The sequence below is a fragment of the Hipposideros armiger genome, unplaced genomic scaffold, assembly GCF_001890085.2.
Source record: "Hipposideros armiger isolate ML-2016 unplaced genomic scaffold, ASM189008v1 scaffold_292, whole genome shotgun sequence".
Lineage (NCBI taxonomy): Eukaryota > Metazoa > Chordata > Mammalia > Chiroptera > Hipposideridae > Hipposideros > Hipposideros armiger.
Genome location: NW_017731642.1, coordinates 1,955,478 through 1,975,571, shown reverse-complemented (window position 1 = coordinate 1,975,571; position 20,094 = coordinate 1,955,478). Strand labels below are relative to the sequence as shown.

Below are 20,094 nucleotides of genomic sequence, written 5' to 3'. Positions count from 1 at the left end.
TTATAGATTTTTATAAGTCATGAAAAAATGTTTAGGAAAAAGTGTTACCATATAACTAGCAGACTTTTACAAACTCTCACTCCAAGTGATTTTTTTTGAAAACTTTATTCGGGAAAGTTTTTTTGTTTTTTTCTTTAAATTTTCTACAGCAGTCACTGCACTCCATTCGAATTAGGTGCTTAGGGGGATTTCTTAATAAATGACCATCAAATGCTTTGGAGAATATAGGCATTTCTTTGTAAGCATGCAGAAAGATAAAAAAGGAATAACACTTTAATTGGGAGAATGTGGCCATGTCAGTAATGTTGCAGCACACCTATAACCCTAATGCAAGGGAAATGTAGAAATGGGTGAAGTCTTGAAATGTAGAATTCAGCACGTCTTTGGGATTTGCTCCAGAAATGCTGGTCTAAGACTATGCCAAGCTTCTGTCCTTCAGAACCCCACTGGACTCCATGACAATACCTTATTCATGTTTATATCTCCCGCAGTACCCAGCTGGATGCTAGGTACAAAATGTTCCCAAATAGAAGAAATCTTAAATTCCCACCTTGTCTCTGCCAAGTCCACAGAGTTAAAGACGTTTGTAATGATATCAAATCAGAAAATAGTAACTAATTTTTGAAATAGGTACAGTTTATATCAAGATGAAAAGAATAAGTGACCAAGAAGTCAGTGAAAACTATATGGATCATCAGAAAAAGTAGCAATTAAGGGCTATGTTAGCTGGGCTGATGGGATCATCATAGTTTTATGGCCTAAACTGTATTTCATATGTTTGAGGGATTTTTTTCACCCATGTTTTTCTTAGCTCCTTTTCTGAAGGCACATACTTTCTTTGCCTGCTCCACATGCTAGAGATGTTGACAATATTTTTCTGTAAAGTCCAGTTATTAAATTATTAGGCCTTTGGAGCCTTAGGCTCTCAGTCATCACTACTCAACTCTGTCCTGTGCAAAAGCAGCCACAAACAGTATGTTAATGAACAGCAGTTTTCCAATAAAATTTTATTATGGACACTGAAATTTGACTTGCACATAATTTTACATGTCATGAAATATAATTCTTTTGATTTTTTCAACTTTTTAAAAATCTAAAAATTATTCTTAGCTCTCAAATATTTAAAAAAAAAGCTTGGGCCAGATTTGGCCCTCTGGCCACAGTTCACCAATCCCTGTTGTAGAGGACACTAAATCAAGAAAACAATGTCTTTATTATATTAGTAATGATAATTTTTCCTTTCTTCTAGCTTTTGCCTATTGTAGCTCAATTTGAATATGAAAACATCCATGTAAATTCAGTTAGTTCTATGTTAATACAGGATCTTTGAAAATATTCCCAACCTGATCATTTGTGAGTAATCCCAAATGCCTAATTAACTGACAAAGATTTAGATTTGTAAAAAGTATTTATTGCATATATTCTAATCTGGTTATAGTCCACTTTAGAACAAACACTAAATTATGAAGAAAGCATGATTAAGTATGCTTAATTTGAAAACTATTGAGCTGCTTCGTTATTCCAGGTGGTCCCTCAGAAACAGTCATCCTGCACAATTGCCTCAGATTGAACACAGACACTGGAACTGAGAGAAAAAGGACACATCATCTTTTGGTTGGGGACAGTAAGAAGGAAATGGCCCTGTTGCCCTCTTCTGCTATCCCTGGTCCCAAAGCAAAATACACTCACATCCTGGCTTTCTCCTCATTGGAATTTCTACCTTTGATGAAGCATGCTAGGCCAGTGTCCCCTTAGACCACGACAGGAGCAGCCACCTGTCACTTTTCTCCATTGTCCCATCTACTCCTCATATCCACTCAGAAAAGTGAGGCCTAATGGTTGTTGCCTCAACTATCTTCTCTTGCTTTAGGAGGAAGCAAAGTGTAACCTTAGGAACCAATTTTTTTTTTCTTTTTTGACAGGGATTGTTAACCAGTAAGAATGTTCTCTGATTCGTAGAGACAAAACACTATATGTTAAACCAAAACATGCACAATATTTTAAACCTAAACATACCTAGTATTTACTGCTCTCTTTTTTTTTTAGCTGAGCCGTCCTGCCACTTGTTGGCAGCTCAGCTCGGGTCAGGAATTGAACCGGCGACCCTGTTGCTCAGAGCTCACACTCTTGAGTGAGCTCTTAACCAACTGAGCCACTTGGCCAGCCCCTTACTGCTCTTTTTCTCAAGAGGTTTAACCACACTCTTCTTTCGGTCATTCTCCAAATACCAGTGAATTAAAGCAATAACAGGCCAGCCAAGTTGCGCGTTGTTTAAGAGCTGGCTTGGGACGCCAGCTCTGAGCAACAGGGCCCTGGTTCAGATCCCACATGACGGCCAGTGACACTGCCCTCTGTAGCTAAGATGGTGAACAACAGCTCGACCTGGAGCTGGGCTGCCGTGAGTCGCCGGCGACGGTGTAGGCTGCAGTGGGCTGCCGTAAGCTACTGTGTGTGGCCGGCAACCAGCGTGAGCGGCCAGCAGCCGGTGTAAGCTGCCAAGAGCCATCTTGAGCGGCCGTCCAGAGGCCAGCAACCAATCTGCCTCACCTGGGAAGAGCGCAATGATGGTGCCAACATGGACCAGTGAAGCAACATTCTCTACAACTAGACTGAAAAACAAAAAGACAGCACCTTGTCTGTTCCCCTTCCCCTGATTCCCCAGCACTGCTCCCCTCCCCCAATCCCCCCAAAAAAGCAAGAACATCATTTACATTGATCCGTTGAGGTTTAGTAAAAGTTTAATTTAGGGAAAAACTGGTTTTAAAAGAACAGGGCAGATCACGAAACTATTGGTCTAGACTCATTTATTCATTTGTTTATTCAGTTGGTATGTGTGAATGATCCATTATATGCCAGATGTTGAGGCCAAGGCTGAACTTTTCCTTACTTACAGGAAAAGTAAGATACAGTCTTTGCCCTCAAGGAGCTTATTCTCTACATGCGAGAGATAAGTAAGCCCAAGTCCCAGTGTGGACTGGGGAGTGACTGAATGGAGGTGAACACAGGCGCCTCTGAGAGCAGCCCATCTGAGCCAGACTGTGTGGCCTGGGCGCTCATGAAACTTGCTGGGAACCCATAAAAATTGAGGGAAATGATTTCTACTTTTAAGAAGAATTTACTCTAAAATAATTATTCTATTTTGAAACCTAGAGTCTGAAGATTAATTTTCCATCCAAATTTGAAGATCCTATAATTGTTCCTCTTCAAGCATTTGCATGGGATCAATATCTCCAGGAGAAAAAAAGGGTAAAGGATGTTCGGGGCGTGGGAAATGAGCCAAGTTTTGCCTGAGTTATATGTCTGTGCATTGTTTGGAAAAAACTGAAGTAGTCATTTTAGTGAAACTAGATTTTATTTCTAAATTATTTCACTTTTCCTAAATTATTTCAGTCATTTTACCAGGCTGATTTTAAGGAAAAGTAAAACATTTACAGGATTTTCTTTTGGAAAGTATGTGATCAAGGTAAGTGTTAAACTCTCAATGCTGCTCTTGACCCCTGCTGATGGTTACCCTCTTTTCCTGCACATCACTTACTCACACTTCCTGGCACTCAGGTTACTATGGCCTGGCACTCTTCTTGGCCCGAACCCTGGAAGGTTTTGGTGGTGTACAGCATAGATACGGTGGGGGACTTGTGTTGGGCTGTTGCCTAAGGGAGCTCTGATGACAGGCACCAAGTTCCCACAGGGTAGTCTTCTTCTAATTGAAGCTCCCTTCTCTGCATTCCCCCCAACAGTACCCTTGGAGAACCCCAGACCCCAGGGCTAGCAGAGCCTGTCCAGGAATGGCAGATAGGTTTTCCGTTGGATGCCAACACTGATCAGTTGATAATGCTGCCTGGAGCATGTGATATGAAGGATTCTAAGGTGGCATCCTGGCTCAGCAATATCTCGTGTTGCGGAGGGAGGCTGGCATGGGGCAGTCATCCTGCTCGTCACTCCTGGCACAGTCCTGGCTTCCCTGTCCCACCCCACCTCCCCAGTGGCTGATGAAATCCCATTTCCCCTGACCAGAGCAGTTTCGATTGTTCTGTGCTTGGTTGCACAGGAGGTCCTGTGATCCTGTGATTATGTAGATGATGTTGCTTTACCCGAGACCACTTCCCTTCCCAATCACATGAATGGTGCAAGACTGAGTCAAGAGTACCATTTGTTAAGTTTCATACCATTTTCAAAGCCATGATATATTTTCACTAGAATTCAAATAGAACCATAACAAACACTTACATATGGTGCTGATTATATGCCAAACACTATTCTAATAGCTTCTACATATATTAACTCTAATCCTTACAACTGGGGTGTTCAATGGCCCTGGTTTGTCTGGGACTGAGGGGTTTCCTGGGGTGCAGAAATTTTAATGCTAAAGCTGAGACAGTCCTGGGCAAACCAGGACAGTTGGTCACCCTAACATAAAATAATGTTTTCTTTTTATCATCAAACTTACTATACTGCCCACCAGCATCATGCTCTCCCACATCCAGGAGAGCCATGCTATTATGCTTTTTTTTTGCACCTGCTTCTCTTACATATTCCCACTCTACTCTTTAAGTTTGGGGTGGTTTCCATTCTGCAATTTCCTGTCCTTTTCTGCCTGGTTCATTGACCTTGAGATGGTTTATGTTCTCTTCCTCTTGCTTTTCTCATGGGGCCTGAGTGAGGCTTTCTAGGGAATCATTGCTGCTGCTTCCCACCTATTCTTTATTCCTTATCCTTTCTTCCTTCTGTCTCCCTCATGCCCTGGGTACTTGTAATTTTAATCTTTCCTTCCTTTTCAGGCCAGTATTTTGTCCTTCACTGTAAGTGTTGCGTTGTGTTACATGTAATGCTTCTTAGCACATGTGAAGGGAAAGGCTAGCCTTTCCATTCAGCAGAATGTAATGCACCCCTGGGGGGTGGCTTCAGGGCTTTTGAAATGCCTTTCTCTCCGAAGAAGGCAGCATCATACATCCGTGTTCCCAGAAGCAATCAAATCCAGCCTGCTATCTTGAGGCAAGCGAAGAGGTCACCTCATGTATAGAAGACACACAGAGACAAGGCATTTACATCTGCTGCGTTTCTCCCACCAAGCGAACTAAAATAGCCACAATTAAATTTTTTCTCCCCTTTTCAAAATTTTGTGTCCTATAAATTTAACATTGGTAAATTTAAACAGTCTGGGGAATATTGACCCATAGGCTCTCTCAGTATTTTACAGTTCAGCATGAACAAGTTTATTCTCATCCTCAAGGCACTTTTTGACAAGGACATGGGAACTGAGCAACCGAATATGAAATGCAAGAGAGAGGAGCTGGGTATGGAGCAAGCTGGCAAGCTGAAGATAGACTGTTCCTCAAACCAGCATTTTTCTAAGTGCAGTCTCCAGAGCAGCAGCGTCTACATCTCCTGGATGTTGTCAGAAATGCAAATTCTCAGGCCCCTCCTCAGAATCAGAAGCTTGGGTGGGGGTCAGGAATCTATAATTCTGATTGCCCGCTAAAATTGGGAGCTCAGCTGTCCCGAATTATCCATGCTGTTGCCAGGACTGGCACTGGGTAATAATAAACCGGATCTCCTCAGAAGGGACATTACCCAGTGGCCACACACCGGGATTTAGGAGGTTGGCCATTGGTGGTGTGTGGATGAAAACACTAACGCATTTCATTTTGAAGGGCTTAGAACTTGAAATTGTTGTTATGATGAGTTCTTTTCCTCGTGGCCCCTGGCGTGCCAGGAAATCCCCGCTCAGGAGGCATTTCCTCACGCTGATCTCCCTCCATCAAAAAAGCATTCCTCCCATCCTTGGCACTGAAAAACAAGCCTTACTCAGAAGCCCTGACCTTTTCACATGTGCACACAGTAGAATGTGCTTCAGAAATGACGCCAGAGACTGCCTATTGTTTTCAAGTTAATGTAACAAGTTTGCTATGCACACAGATTTTTATTACCAGATTACCATCTATTTTCTATGATTCTACCATTTTAAAGATTACTTCTAGGCCATTTTTTGCTTTCAGTGATGTCAGATTTCAGTGATGTCAGATTCTTGAAAATGTTCTCAAAAATTTTTAAGAGCAAATTTTGAAAGATGGCAAAAAATATATTTTTTAAAGAGTCAGTCCTAGAGTTAAGTAAGCCCAAGCTCTGGCTTGTGGGTTTAGCAAGTTTTTTTTCTTCTTTGTTACATTTTGTTGTTGTTGTCCTTTTCCTTTACAGGAACTTAAGAATGAAGTCTGGGAATATTCTTCCCATGTCATGTGTTTTATTAATGATCAGCTCCTGGGTGATGCACTTGATCTTCAGAAATGGGCCCACAAGGTGTGGGATATAGTTGATTTTAAGCCCCCTGCACTTTATGATGCACTGACTGTGGATTATTCTGCTAAATTCTTAAGAGACACGAAGGCAAGTTACATGAATTTTTAAAGAAAAATAGTGGAATCTTTGATCATTTATATTGATTCAGCATTAATCCCTGATGTCCTAACGAAGGGAATATAAAAGAATAGGAGACCAGGTTTTAAGTTCTCAATGACCTTATGATTCAGTTGCAAAGGATTATAATATGACAGGGTTTGACTTGATGGTGTGTAAAGAAAGCAAGCTTATCTCACAGCAGGCAGGTTGGACAGGGAGAAGAGCATCCCTGTTCCAACATTTCTACTCCCCTTAGAGGTTTATATGCATTATTACCCTTTTTTAAATATTAAGACTCCCCACCCAAGAAGGTTGAGCCTATCACTCATTCACCTTTATGGAATATTTTAATTAATACTTTCTAACATCTAAGTGAGAGCTACTGCACTAAGAGAATGGAAAGTTTGAGAAGCTGCCATTTTAAAGCATGACACATAGTTGGTGAGAGCAGGACCAAAGAAGCTATGGCATTGAGGAGGTTTTTGATGGCAGTGGACAGTCATGAAGTTTGAGGTCCAGAGTGAGACAGATATCAGGGTGGGATGGCAATAGAGGTAAATTGTGATGTTGCTCAGAAACCCTGTGGTAACAACTACCACATGCTGAAAAATCACTTCATGCTCATGGTAGCCTGGTCCCCTGGAAAGACCCAAGGCCTTTCTGAGCTGTGCAAAAGCCTGCCCCGTTCATCCTTGTTTAACCACTTCCTTGAACAGAATCTGAAACATGGTAGGTGCTCAGTGAATGCTTGGGTGAATAAACAATGCACTTGGAAAATGCTAGAAACTCTGGGGTGTGGGAAGGAATTTAATATGCACAGCAGTCAATTCCCAAAGGGACGGGAGTCGAAGGGACTAGCAGGGGACAGCAAGGAAGACAGAATTAGTGGGGAAATGAGGCTGGGAAAAAGTATTGGTCAGGATTCTTAGTGCCGTCAATACCAAGCTACTCTGATTCACTTAAGGAGAAAAGGTATGTATTAAAAGGATATTGGTAACCTCACCATTGATGGGAAAGCTGGAGAACCGGCTTTGGAAAACAGGTGGGAACCAAGTGAGGCCTGGAAATAGGAAAATGATCACACCCCAGATGTGTGCAGCCGGGATCTACCATGGGTGCCCACTAGCCTGGGTTTGAATTGCCACCTGCACTGAGAATAACTTCTCAGCTCTCCTTGTGTCTTTGTCACTCCCTGGAGGGCCAAGGCCCCAGGCAGGAGCACCTAACTAGTGGATCCCAGGTCATATCCCTACACCCTGACTCCCACAGGATAGGGAGAAGGAGAATCTGGCCCTTTAGGTTCTGTAGAGGGTGGTGGGGCCCTGTGGGAGGTCCCCAAATAGGAATGGTATTTATTTATAGCTGTTATGTAGGAAAAAAACCCAAACAGTTTCACCAAAGAAAGGTTGAGCTTACCATTTATTCTGAACCAAGGAGCTAGATTTTTTTTTTTTTTTTAGCTGAGCCATCCCGCCACCTGTTGGCAGCTCACGGCTGCTCAGCTCGGGCTGACTCGAACCGCTGTTGCTCAGAGCTCAAACTCTTGAGCGAGCTCTTAACCAACTGAGCCACTCAGCCAGCCCTGAGGAGCTAGATTTTTATCTAGAAGGAAACCAACCCAACAGAACTTTTCATAAAGAGTATGACATAATCCTCTTTGTTTTTTTGGAAAAACTTCTAGGGCTGTGCAGAAACAGGCTGGAGTGGGGAAAGCCCGGTGGCAGGGCAGCCATTTGGGAAGCTCCTATGGTAGCGTGGTCTAGAGATAAAGACAGCTTGAATTCATTAGTGGCAGTGAGGAGAGAGGACCTAGAGTCCAGAGAAAATCTTAGGTTTTTTTGCCCAGTAGATTTTTCTTGCTGAATAAAACCCAAGGACTTGTGTACTTCTGGTATAGATTGATATGCTAGATAATTGTGTTTGTGTGTTTGGCTGCTAGGTGACATTATCTTGCGTTGCATTTATTTGCTCTCTTCATTAGAATTTTCAGAATTATCTAGTCTTGACAACCCCATAAAAATAAGATATTGTTGCGATTTCTAATATATCCTCTTTTATATCCTCTAATATATCCTAAGCCTGGTAAGTTTACTATATTATGCCTCTTATTCTAAAGTTCTAGCATTCTTTTATAATTAATAACTTGTAGTACAGGAGCTGAGAGGCACAAACAAATTAATTATAATTAGTGTAGATGTAATACTTCCTTCCTGGATAGCACAATATTATTTCAGTCTTTTAAGAAAAAGGGTTAGAAGGACATAAAATCAATAACAGTGATACACTTAAAAGTGATTTCATTTATGTTTCCTAGATTCTTAAGAAATAGGGTGGGGCAAATTATGTACTTTATTAAATCAGGCGGCATTTTCATGTGTGAGAATGGTGTCTGAGATTCAAAATGTATTCCATTAGATGTGCTTTGCTCTCTAAATGAATGCTCCTGTGCTTGAGACTAGTGTTTTCATTTTGGAAGCCTCTTTGTAGGGCTAGACAAGATCTCACATATGTTAGTTGTCTCTACCAGAAAGGATGTCAATTGAAAACAAGAGGTGGAGTCCTCTGGGAACATGAGGACATGATTGAAATAACTCAAAAGCACAGCATCTCTCTTCCTTACCCCAGGAATCACACCTCTTATGGATTTAGTGCCCTTATTTTCCCTCTCAGAAAGGCTAGCCTGGCTCTGGTTTGCTAATCCGAGCTGTCTCTGAAAATCCAGAACACACGGTAACCAAATCCATGGTGCTCACGTTGGCTCTTTCCCAAAAATTACTCAGGAAAGAAAAGCATCTCCAGCCTGCCTCTTCTCCCCAGTGTCCTTTTCCACGCCCAGTTAGCAATGTGGGGATATCTAGGCCATGTGTTCTCAGTGTTGGAGACAGGTTCATGTTAGTTAAAGCTTTGCTACTGAAGGGTTTTTAAAAGGTGTGTTATTCAGGTTGTAAAGACTTGATATAATAAAATGAAACAAACTTCTTTACATCATTCCTTTAATTTTGCTGTTACATTCTCCACTGTTAATGCTATTGACATCTTATCAATGAAAACATTACTCTGTTTTACCTTTGGTCATTTCTGAAGTTTCCTTCCAAGACATTGACCTGCATTATCTTTTTCTCCTGAATTTTAATAGCATGATTTTGTGTTCTTGGATATTTCTATTGGTTTTGATCCAATTGGAAGATTGATTTTTGAGGTAAGAAAGTTTTTTGTTTGTCTTAATGAGTTGAGGGAAATGGGAACCTGTAACTGTCAAAACTTCAAAGACTTAATCTTCGAAACCTTTCCTGTTTATTTTGTAGCTATACTGTGATGCATGTCCCAAAACATGTAAAAATTTTCAGGTCTTGTGCACAGGAAAAGCAGGGTTTTCTCAAAGTGGCATCAGGCTCCACTATGCAGGTTCGATTTTTCATCGAGTAGTACAGAATGGTTGGATACAAGGAGGAGGTGAGTCTGAAATCTTAAATACAACTTAACTGCAACATCAAATCAGAGTGTCCAAAACGTTGTTTATCTACCTTTCTGAAATGCATATAGAATTAGATATAGTTAATATTAGATGTTATATTCATTTAAAGGGTGTTTTATATGGCCAAATGATGAATTAAGATATTTATACTCTTTTTAAAAATCCCCTAATTGTTTTTTTGTTTTTTGTTTTTTTTTTTAATTTTTTTTTTTTAAGATTTTATTGGGGAATTGGGGGAGGGAACAGTGTTGGGGAATCAGGGAAGGGGAACAGACAAGTTGCTGTCTTTTTGTTCTTCGGACTAGTTGTGGAGGACGTGGCTTCACTGGCCCATGTTGGTATTGTGATCATTGCGCTCTTCCCTGGTGAGGCAGATAGGTCACCAGCCATTGGATAGCCGCTCACTGCAGCTCATGGCAGCTCTCGCCGGCTGCCGGCCGCTCACGCTGACTGCCGGCCACTCACGGTAGCTTACAGCCGCCTACTGCAGCCCCACTGCAGCCTATGCCGTCACTGGCGACTCACGACAGCCCAGCTCCAAGTTGAGCTGTTGTTCACCATCTTAGCTGTAGAGGGCAGTGTCACTGACCCTAATGTGTGCTCCGAACCGGGGCCCTGCTGCTCAGAGCTGGCGTCCCAAACCAACTCTTAACCAAAACGCCACTCGGCCGGCCCAAAAATTCCCTAATTGTTAAAATAGACAAATCTAAGGTATGTTAGCAGAAATGTCCCAAAATAAAAAGTCATAAGAAAGTAGGATAACATTTTTTTAAATAAAAATGTAGTTTTAAATGCTCACTTAAGAGTTCTTAAAAAACACAGTGCTTTCAAGAAACATACTAAAGGTAGGAATTTGAAAGTAGAATAAATGGAAAACAAGTTCTTTCTCACCAAAGATGTTACAACTGAAAAGTAAGAGCTAGAGCATTTTGGCCTCCATTTTGCTTTCTTTTCAGGTCAGTCCTTTCGCTTTTACACAGACTAGGTGGCTGATGAACAGCACAAAATTAAATTTTGAAGGCCTTTTGGGAAATACCCCATAAGGAGCCATCAGGCAGCTATTTAAAAATAATTGGCTTCATACAGAAGGATATTTGCTTGAACTTAATGAAATATGCAGAGGCTTAAATTAATAATCTTTCATTTTTCAATAATATGGAACATTCTGAGGCTGCTGAGGAGAAAAATGTAGATTTAACCCAAGCATGTTATATGTAAATCAGCTTGGTTTCCCACATGCTGCTGCACAATAACAGCCACTAATGAACAAGCATGACACTCTGCTAGGCACTGCACTAAGTGCTCTACCCACATGAGCTCATTTAACCCTGAGAACTACCTGGAAGGCACTATGTCTATACACATGAGGAAACAGGCTCGGAAAACGTAACTAATATCAAGATTTAAATCAAAACCATCTGACTTTAAAGTTTACTTTAACCACTATTCTGCATTGCTGAATTTGTTGTCAACAGTGTAGAAATAATACCAGATATACAAGGCTGAATTCAAGGGGGTGGGTTATGGCCACAAAAAAAGGTAAGTACTGATTGATGGCAATATAAAAAACTCACCTGAGAGATCTAAATCAAAGGGCAAGAGTATGACGGGCTTTGGCCAGACAGAGCAAAGGAGTGTCACTGGTGTCTACGTTGTTAGTAGCGGAGGGGAACCATCTGGGCAGATCTGTCTGAACAAAGCAAACTTTGTATCTGAAAGAATTGGTGCCCGGGGATCCTCACCTTCCCCATTTCTGGATTTTGCCTTTAGCCATTGCAGCATGCTCCTGAGAGCTGCTGAGGACTCTGGGGTGAACCGTGGGGGCAGTGATAGGCGGAGTAGGGCTGGAGGTTAAGGTTTATCAATTAGCTTCTGAACCTGCTCTATGAATAGTATGGTTTAAATGCTACCTGTCCTCTCCTGTGTAAATTCTCTCCACATGCCTGCTGTTGCGTCAGATTTCTTTAAAATAGCACAGACACTTCCATTATAGATAAATCGCTCATACTGAATTGAAGTTGCACAGTCCTTCAACAGATACTTATTTCATGCCATATTCAAGGAGGGTGGACTAGAGATCTGAGGAAGTAAAGAGGTGCTGGGGCTGGAGGTACAAAGACAGACCTCAGAGACCTTCAGTTTCACGAGTTAGCTTTGCTTTCCTTTTAGCGATGGTTAGATAAAAAAATAACCTGTACATGAAAGAGTTTTATAATAGGAGCATTGCCTAAGCCAAAATATGCATATTATGTATATAATGCAAAATAGGTCATGTAAATACCTTTAAAAAAAAACTTCATTATATTACAAAGGAGCTTCATTCCCAACGTATTGGATAAATGAGTTATCACTATAAGGGTTCCCGGGAATGAAAATTTGAACAATAATTCTCTTTAAAGCATCTATTTTCTTGTTCTAAAAAGATCTTACTGTTCTTATATCATCCACTCAGTTTAATCTTTCCATTTTTTCTGAAAAATAAGGTGGACTATGGACTAACTTGTGAAGTCAGCCGAATTTATATGAACACATTTTTTAAAAATAGCGACCACAATTATAATTTAATACTTTATCATTTCAGAGTCTGGCATTATAATTTAACCTATGTCCAAGAGGTATTAGGAAAAAAATAGGGCCTTGAATGTAACAGTGCTTACAAAATACAAAAGAAAGCATTAAAGTAATATGTTCATGGTATAGATGTTGAACAATTAGGTAACTTACTATAGCCATTGGTATAAGGGGAATCATAATTTAAAGCATTTTTCCCCTGCCATTATTGTATGCTCGTTTTCAGTCTCAGAATTCTAATGTTTATTTATTGTTATTTTTCAGACATAGTAGCTGGAAGAGGAGATGGTGGAGAGTCGATTTATGGACCAACATTTGAAGGTATGTATCTTTCAAATCAACATATATTAGTTGATTATTCAAGGTTAACAGGACAGGACAATTTACAGTTCCAAATAAGATAGTGTTTGGGATAACATACTAAAGGTACACATACTTAAAGTGGGAGTTAAAAATGGGGGTGAGGGGAGGGCACCCCAGTCGAGTCCAGAATAGCTTTGTACACACCTTTGTTTCACTCACCTAATTATATTATTTCTTTAGGATAAATTCCTAGAATTAGGATTATAAGGTTAAAGGGAATTGATATTTTTAAGGCTTGTAATTTGCCATTCTCAGAATTGGTACCTTGATAATCATCCTGTTAAGGCTGTCTGGGATCTTGGGAAGATGGCAGTGATGGCGGCATAGTTTTTTAATTTTTTAAAATCTCAACATAAAAACAGACAAAAGAATTAGAAAAACTGAAAGCCCATGGATAACATTTATAACAAAACTAGGTGATAGACTAGTTACAGGAATTGCAAAGTACAAACAGGTGAGGACAGACTACCAACAACCACGAGACCTGCATGGTATTGGTATCTGTGTGGGAGAAAGTAGGGTGTCTGAGGAACCTGAGCATAATAGAACCCCAAGACAGCTAATGGCTGGTGAGTGCATGGGTCCCCTAATAACATGTGAAGTGGCTGGAGCAGTCTAACCTCTGTGAACTGTCTAATCTGATCTGAAATGGCTGTCTGCCAGGACAGGCTCACATTAAAGAGGAATTGCTGGGAACCAAGTCAGAATTATGCAGGATATATGGACAACAGTGATAAAGACTGAATGGGACAGAGCAGGAAATCTCAGAAAGCAAGCTACCATATTGTTGAAAAGGGCACAAAAGGGAGCTTTGTGAAGTTAGAAAAGCTACTTTCCATCTAAAGCCACACACCTGCTTTTCAACATTTAGGAAAACTAATTTTACATTAAAATGAGCAGCAAAAAGTCATGGTTATTAGAAGATCAATGAAAGCACACTAGAAAGACATGCTCACAAAACACAGTTCAAAACTGACAAATTTCACAATGAGCTAAAAGACATTAAGAAAATGATACAAGACAGGAAAGAACTCATAAATCAGAATTAGAAAAACTCAGATATGAGGTTAAAGAACTGAGGAAAGAATTAACAGTAAAAGAAAATTTCAGAAATAAACAAACTAGAAGAAACACAAAACTAAATAAACACATGTGTCTTAAAAGAAGGAGAAGATAAAAGGAGTAAGTTTTTAAAAAACAAAAAAGAGATGAAGATAAAAGGGATTTATAAGAAAGTGACAAATTTTAAAGATAGAAAATATCCAACAAATAGATAACTATCCCTGAAGATTAAACCAATACAAGGGAATGGAACAAATACTGAGAAATATAATTGAAGAAAACTTCCCTGAAATAAAAAAGGACTTGATGCTCTACATTTTGTTTTGGGTAGTGGTTACACAACTATACACAGTTATCAAACTGAACATCTAAGATCTAGGCATTTTATTATATGCTTATACTTTTAGTAAAAATTTATGTTTAAAAAACTTGAAGATACTTATTGAAAGAGCACATTGTACTTAATACTGACCAGAGCAAGCAACACTAAGATCTAGTGGGGTTTTTTTTAAGATTTTTATTGGGGAATTGGGGGGATGGGAGCAGCGCTGGGGAATTGGGGGAAGGGGAACAGACAAGTTGCTGTCATTTTGTTCTTCAGTCTAGTTGTGGAGGACGTTGCTTCACTGGCCCAGTTGGCAGCATCATTGCGCTCTTCCCAGGTGAGGCAAATCAGTCGCTGGCTTCTGGACGGCTGCTCACAGCGGCTGCTGGCTACACACGGTAGCCCATGGCAACCCACTGCAGCAGGGGCTGCAGCCCACGCGGTCGCCAGTGACTCATGGCAGCCCAGCTCCAGGTTGAGCTGTTGTTCAGCTTCTTAGCTGTAGAGGGCAGTGTCACTGGCCCTCATATGTGGGTTCCGAACCGGGGCCCTCTGGCGTCTCAAGCCAGCTCTTAACCAACGCGCCACTCGGCTGGCCCTAAGATCTATTTTAATAACATGATTGGACATTAAAGAACAAGAAAAAGCTAGGCAAAAAGAGCAAGTGATTTACAAGGAAAAGAAAAGTAGATTGTCATCATATTCTTTGATATCATATTCTTATGGGGTAATACAGTTGTGATTCTCAAAGAAAGGAAATGTGAGCTAAGAATTTTATATCCAGCCAACCTGAATTTGAATTATAAAAGGGCACACAGAGTTAAGAACATGTAAAACTTCAGGGAATAGTGTGGCCAGGAGCCCTTCCTGAGGAACTGACCGTAGAATGAATTTCACACAAGCAAAATACAGGAGAGACCTTGACATAAGGACCAGTGGCGAGCATTAATCATATAGTGACTTATAAAACTAAAATTTAACAAGGATCAAAAGGGTAAGAGTATGATATGTAACAACTATGTGCTTAGTCCAACTATTTAAAAAAATGAAAAAATGAGAATACTTGCAAAAAATTTTAAAACTATTTTCAGTAGTTATATTTGTGCTATAATTAATACTGTTAATCTGAGATTGTTGTGTATGTATGTAATGTGGGAAAGTCAGTAATTAAGGGATATTCTAATTTCATTATTTCCTGTGTCCTTGAGAATCAGGATTTTCACTGTGTAAAGAAGGGGAGACAGATGAAATAACATAGAAGCTAATAAGTAAGATATTCCATAGTTCTGAACTTGAATTGGAAATATCACTTTAAACTTAAGAAGTATCATACACACACACACACACACACACAGAGGGTGCCAAAAAAATGTATATACATTTTTAAAAAGGAAAACGCTACTAAAATTGTAATACTCAATATATGCTGATAACAAAAGATGAATACAAGTCACTTTTGACTTCTGCAATTACAAGAGGTGCTCAAAGTGGTTACCATCAGCATAATTTTAATACAGGTTTTTCCTTTCTTAAAAATGTGTATACATTCTTTTGATATCCTATGTATATGTATATGTATATGTGTATGTGTATGTGTATGTATATATATATATGTATATGTATATGTATTGGCTCTGTATACTGAATTGGCCTACGAACAATGACCAATCCAGTGGTGACACACTGCTAGCATTTTTTTTTTTTTTTAAGATTTTTATTGGGGAATTAGGGGGATAGGAACAGTGCTGGGGAGTTGGGGGAAGGGGAACAGACAAGTTGCTGTCCTTTTGTTCTTCAATCTAGTTGTGGAGGATGTCGCTTCACTGGCCCAAGTTGGCACCATCATCGCGCTCTTCTCTGGCGAGGCAGATCAGTCACCGGCCTCTGGACGACCGCTCACTACGGCTGCTGGCCGCTCACGCTGGCTGCTGGCTACATACAGTAGCCCATGGCAACCCACTGCCACAGGGGCTGCAGCCTACGCCGTCGCCGGCGACTCCCGGCAGCCCAGCTCCAGGTTGAGCTGTTGTTCAGCATCTTAGCTGTAGAGGGCAGTGTCACTGGCCCTCATATGTGGGATCCGAACCGGGGCCCTCTGGCATCCCAAGCGAGTTCTTAACCATCGTGCCACTCGGCCGGCCCCACTGCTAGCATTTAGATTGTTGTTTTGAAATGTCACTTCTTACTTAAAGAAACCAGGGCTTCTGGGAGAAATGTCAGATTCCAGTCCTGGCACAGGAAATTACAAAATGAGCCTGGAACCTCATGTTCAGTCATGCTATCATCAGATAGCAAGAATGCTGTTAAAGATTTATGAGGGTCATGTCAAAGGCCTCAGGAGCCAATTTGAAGAAGTTCTCACCAGCCAGACAGAGTAATTTGAATAATAGTTGCAATTGATTAAAACCCAACATGTGTTTTAAATCCATGAGTTCATGATGATATTATATTATAAAATAAAGCCTAATTGCTTGCCGTTGGGGAAATGACAGGAAATGAATTCATTATCTTGAAAACTGATAAATTTAGGGAAAGAATCAAGCACTTATCTTGCCTTTCCTATGTGAGCTGGACCAAATTGTAGATAAGGGGAAACATTTAATTATAAAAATATTCCAATTATTAATGAAAAGGAAGTAATAGAATTAGAATATCACCATTTTGCTGACCCCAGTGAAATAATGGATCTAGACATTTGCTGCGCTGATATCTGTTACCTGCACTAAAACGTCATAGGCAAGACGTTTATGAGCCTTGTGTTGAGAGAACACTCTACCAAAGGGATAGGACAGGAGTCTGATCAAGCTTCTGGACCCAGCTGCTAACTTGCAAGACATACAACCAGTCCTAAAACAAGTGTTCTGAAGATCTCTGTGCTATATAAAATCATGCAATAAAAACCACAGGATTTATGGCAAAAATGAGGTAAAAAAACTTCCTCAGTGACACATTAAAAAGTAAGATAGTAACCTATAAAAACAGTAACTCAGTTTTACATATATGATATGGTCAAGAAACACATAAATACTATAATAAATATGGCACTCAGCCTTTTAAACTCCCTGACATTCGAGGAGGTGTCGTGAGAAGAGTTGCAGCTGGTGAGTGATTCTGAAGTGGTGGAAGGAGGGTTCCCTCACATCGGAGGCCAGTTGTAACACCAGATGTGACTCACAACACGGTGACCTGAGGTAGCGAATGGATGTCTGAGGTGCGTGTATTCCTCTGCAGCTCAGCTCAGTTCAGCTGGGTGCAGTTTTCTACATTCACCTGTGTTTCTCCCAGAGGAAACTGCACATAAGCAGGGGTGGAATTCTTACACTCAAGGCCATCCTCATATATCAATCAAGGTAAAACAAGTGTGCATTTTCAACACAAGTATTATAACTGAACTGACAGGACAGAGAACAAATAAGTACATTGAACTGCACCATGTATGTGCGCTGAGCAAGCTCCAGACTAGGAGACATTCTAGAGATTAAATAGTTCAGGCTCGTTAACAGGTATAGTGTAAGGAAAAGAAAGGGGTAGAGGTAGAACCTGTAGATTAAAAGAGATTTAAAAGGCATAACAAGACTAAACTACACCACCTAAGGATGCACACTTGGATGGTAAAACTATAAGGGAATATTAAGTACTTGCTTATGTAAAAGTCAGGGGGATGTGACTTTTGGGGACGGAGAGAGGGACTTGATAATTGACTTCAAGGGAGGCTGGCAAAGTTCTTTCTCTTGGCCTGAGTGGTGGTTAAAGGGGCGTTTGCCTTATAATAACTAATAGCAACTAGATATACATTAGTGTTCTGTGGCTTTTTGTGTCTGTATTTTAATACAATGAAAAGATTTTTAAAAAATAATACTGAACCAATGGCCAAAGTGAAAGGGTAAAAAGTAAAAGCTAGTTAGTTTTCTTGTAAATTCATGTGGTGAGAGCTTTATCAAATGAAACCATGCAAGTGACACCATTCATTTATTTACTCATAAAACTTTAAACCCTTAGTTCGGTGGCTACATGGTGCTAGGACCTTTGGAAACAAAGACAGTATGACCAACTTTCCACCCTCAAGCATTTTAATGTTTTTGTGCATTAAGGTGCTTAAACAAATAAACCACAGGTGCTGCGCCAACTGCTATTAGAGGGAGAACTGAGTGCTGTGGGATAAGAAAGAACAACTGCCTAGGCAAGTTGGGTTGGTGGCCCAGGGCAGCTTATGAATTCAGTCTTAAAATAAGTGGGAAAAGATGTTCAAAGCTTTCCTGGCATCCTCAATCCCTGATGAGAATCTATCATACCTCTCCACCCTGCAGCTGTTATCAGATCACCCCGAGGCACAGTTTCAGGCAGAACTTGAGCCTTCTGTCTAATAGGAGACTGATCTCTTCGCCCATCTCATCTCCTCACCTGCCGCCTCTGGGCATCTCTGTGCCTCTGTTGGTTTTCCTTTGCTCCTGTCCTTAGACTGTTGTGGGGCTTGGGTCTCCAGATGGAGGCCTGGCTGTTGTCTGGGCCCAGTGAGACCCAGTGTGTTTAGGGAAGCCTCTATTGTTCAGTTTGTCTGGCAGAGCAGAATTAGAAATTCAGTAACCAATCAAGTAAAAATGAGAGATGTTCCAGAAGGAAAGATGAATGACTGTGGAGACTGACTAGTACTCAAAACAGCTATAATACAGCTTGGGTTTCCCTCCTTTCACCCCGCTGTGGCATGTTAGGACAGACAGCCAGCTCTTCCTCTGCATTTCTCTCATGGGACCCTGTTTCCATGAGATGCAGAATTAAAACCCAGGGCTTGTTAAAAACAACTGCAACCACAAAACTCACTTTTATTATTTATTAAGCTTAACACAGTGAATTTAAAAACATAAATAATATATCATTTAATTAGATGATTCTTTTATAAGTTGGTTAATTTTTTTTTAACTCGAGGGGAGTCTGCTGTGTTTTGTTTTGAAACACAACCTTTAAAAATTGTCTCCCCAAATCCTGTTCTGACTGTTAGAAGATGAATATGAACTTCTTTTTTTTCTCCTTGTGTTCTTCGTATAGTAATCCCAATCCTTCCCATCCTCAAAGGCTTAGATGACTTGGGCTGATTAGAGAAAAGATCATTTTATATGAAGAGCAAAAGAAAAAAGGCATATATTTTTAAATACTGTATTCTTGTTACATTAAGTAGACCAGTTTCTTAATATTAGATTGTGCCCTAATTCATAAATTGACATATTACTTAAAATCTATTTGTCTAATTCCCAGATCACTTACTCTTTAAATGAAAGTGGACATTAATAAAAAGCACACAGCCTGATGCATTGTCAGTACTCAATGCAACTAAAAGTTATACAAAAGTATTTTTTTTATTAGAAATGAGAACTGAAGATAATATGGTCTGGGTAGCTATTTAAGGGCTGTTTATTTTTTTAATTGTGAGGTTTTTCCTATATATAGAAGATGCAGATAAACAATTAAAAGATAATTATAAAGCACACCTCCATATTACCATCCTTGTCAAGAAAGTAAAACGGCCAGCATGCCAGAAGCCCCCCATTTGTCCATCCTCAATAATAGCTCCATTTCCCTCTTAGAGGTACCACTAGCCTGACTTTTTCCTTGCTTTTCTTGATTTTACTTTTACTACCCATGTACGGATCCCTCAATAATATAGTTAAGTTATGCCTATTTTTGAACATTTATAAATGAAATCATATGGTGTCTTCTTTCATTCATCATGGCCTGTGAGATTCACCCATGTTATCTATAGCTACAATTCTCTCATTTTCACTACTGTTTAATATTACAAATATATCGGGCCAGGGCCGGCCGAGTGGCGCGATGGTTAAGAACTTGCTTGGGATGCCAGAGGGCCCCGGTTCGGATCCCACATATGAGGGCCAGTGACACTGCCCTC

At 40.3% G+C, this 20,094-nt stretch overlaps 1 protein-coding gene across 3 annotated transcripts in view; it reads left to right on the top strand.

Annotated features, from left to right (window-relative positions):
* LOC109391425 (peptidyl-prolyl cis-trans isomerase-like 6) overlaps positions 1–20,094 on the top strand; it is a 53,670-nt gene that overhangs the window by 468 nt on the left and 33,108 nt on the right. For 2 of the 3 annotated variants that reach the window (XM_019658980.1, XM_019658978.1), the window contains exons 2-6: positions 3,151–3,246; positions 6,196–6,384; positions 9,533–9,595; positions 9,702–9,849; positions 12,707–12,763. In XM_019658980.1, the coding sequence (XP_019514525.1) occupies positions 3,151–3,246; positions 6,196–6,384; positions 9,533–9,595; positions 9,702–9,849; positions 12,707–12,763 (553 nt within the window). The remainder of the gene's footprint in view (positions 1–3,150; positions 3,247–6,195; positions 6,385–9,532; positions 9,596–9,701; positions 9,850–12,706; positions 12,764–20,094) is intronic. The other variant, XM_019658979.1, reaches the window with a different exon arrangement.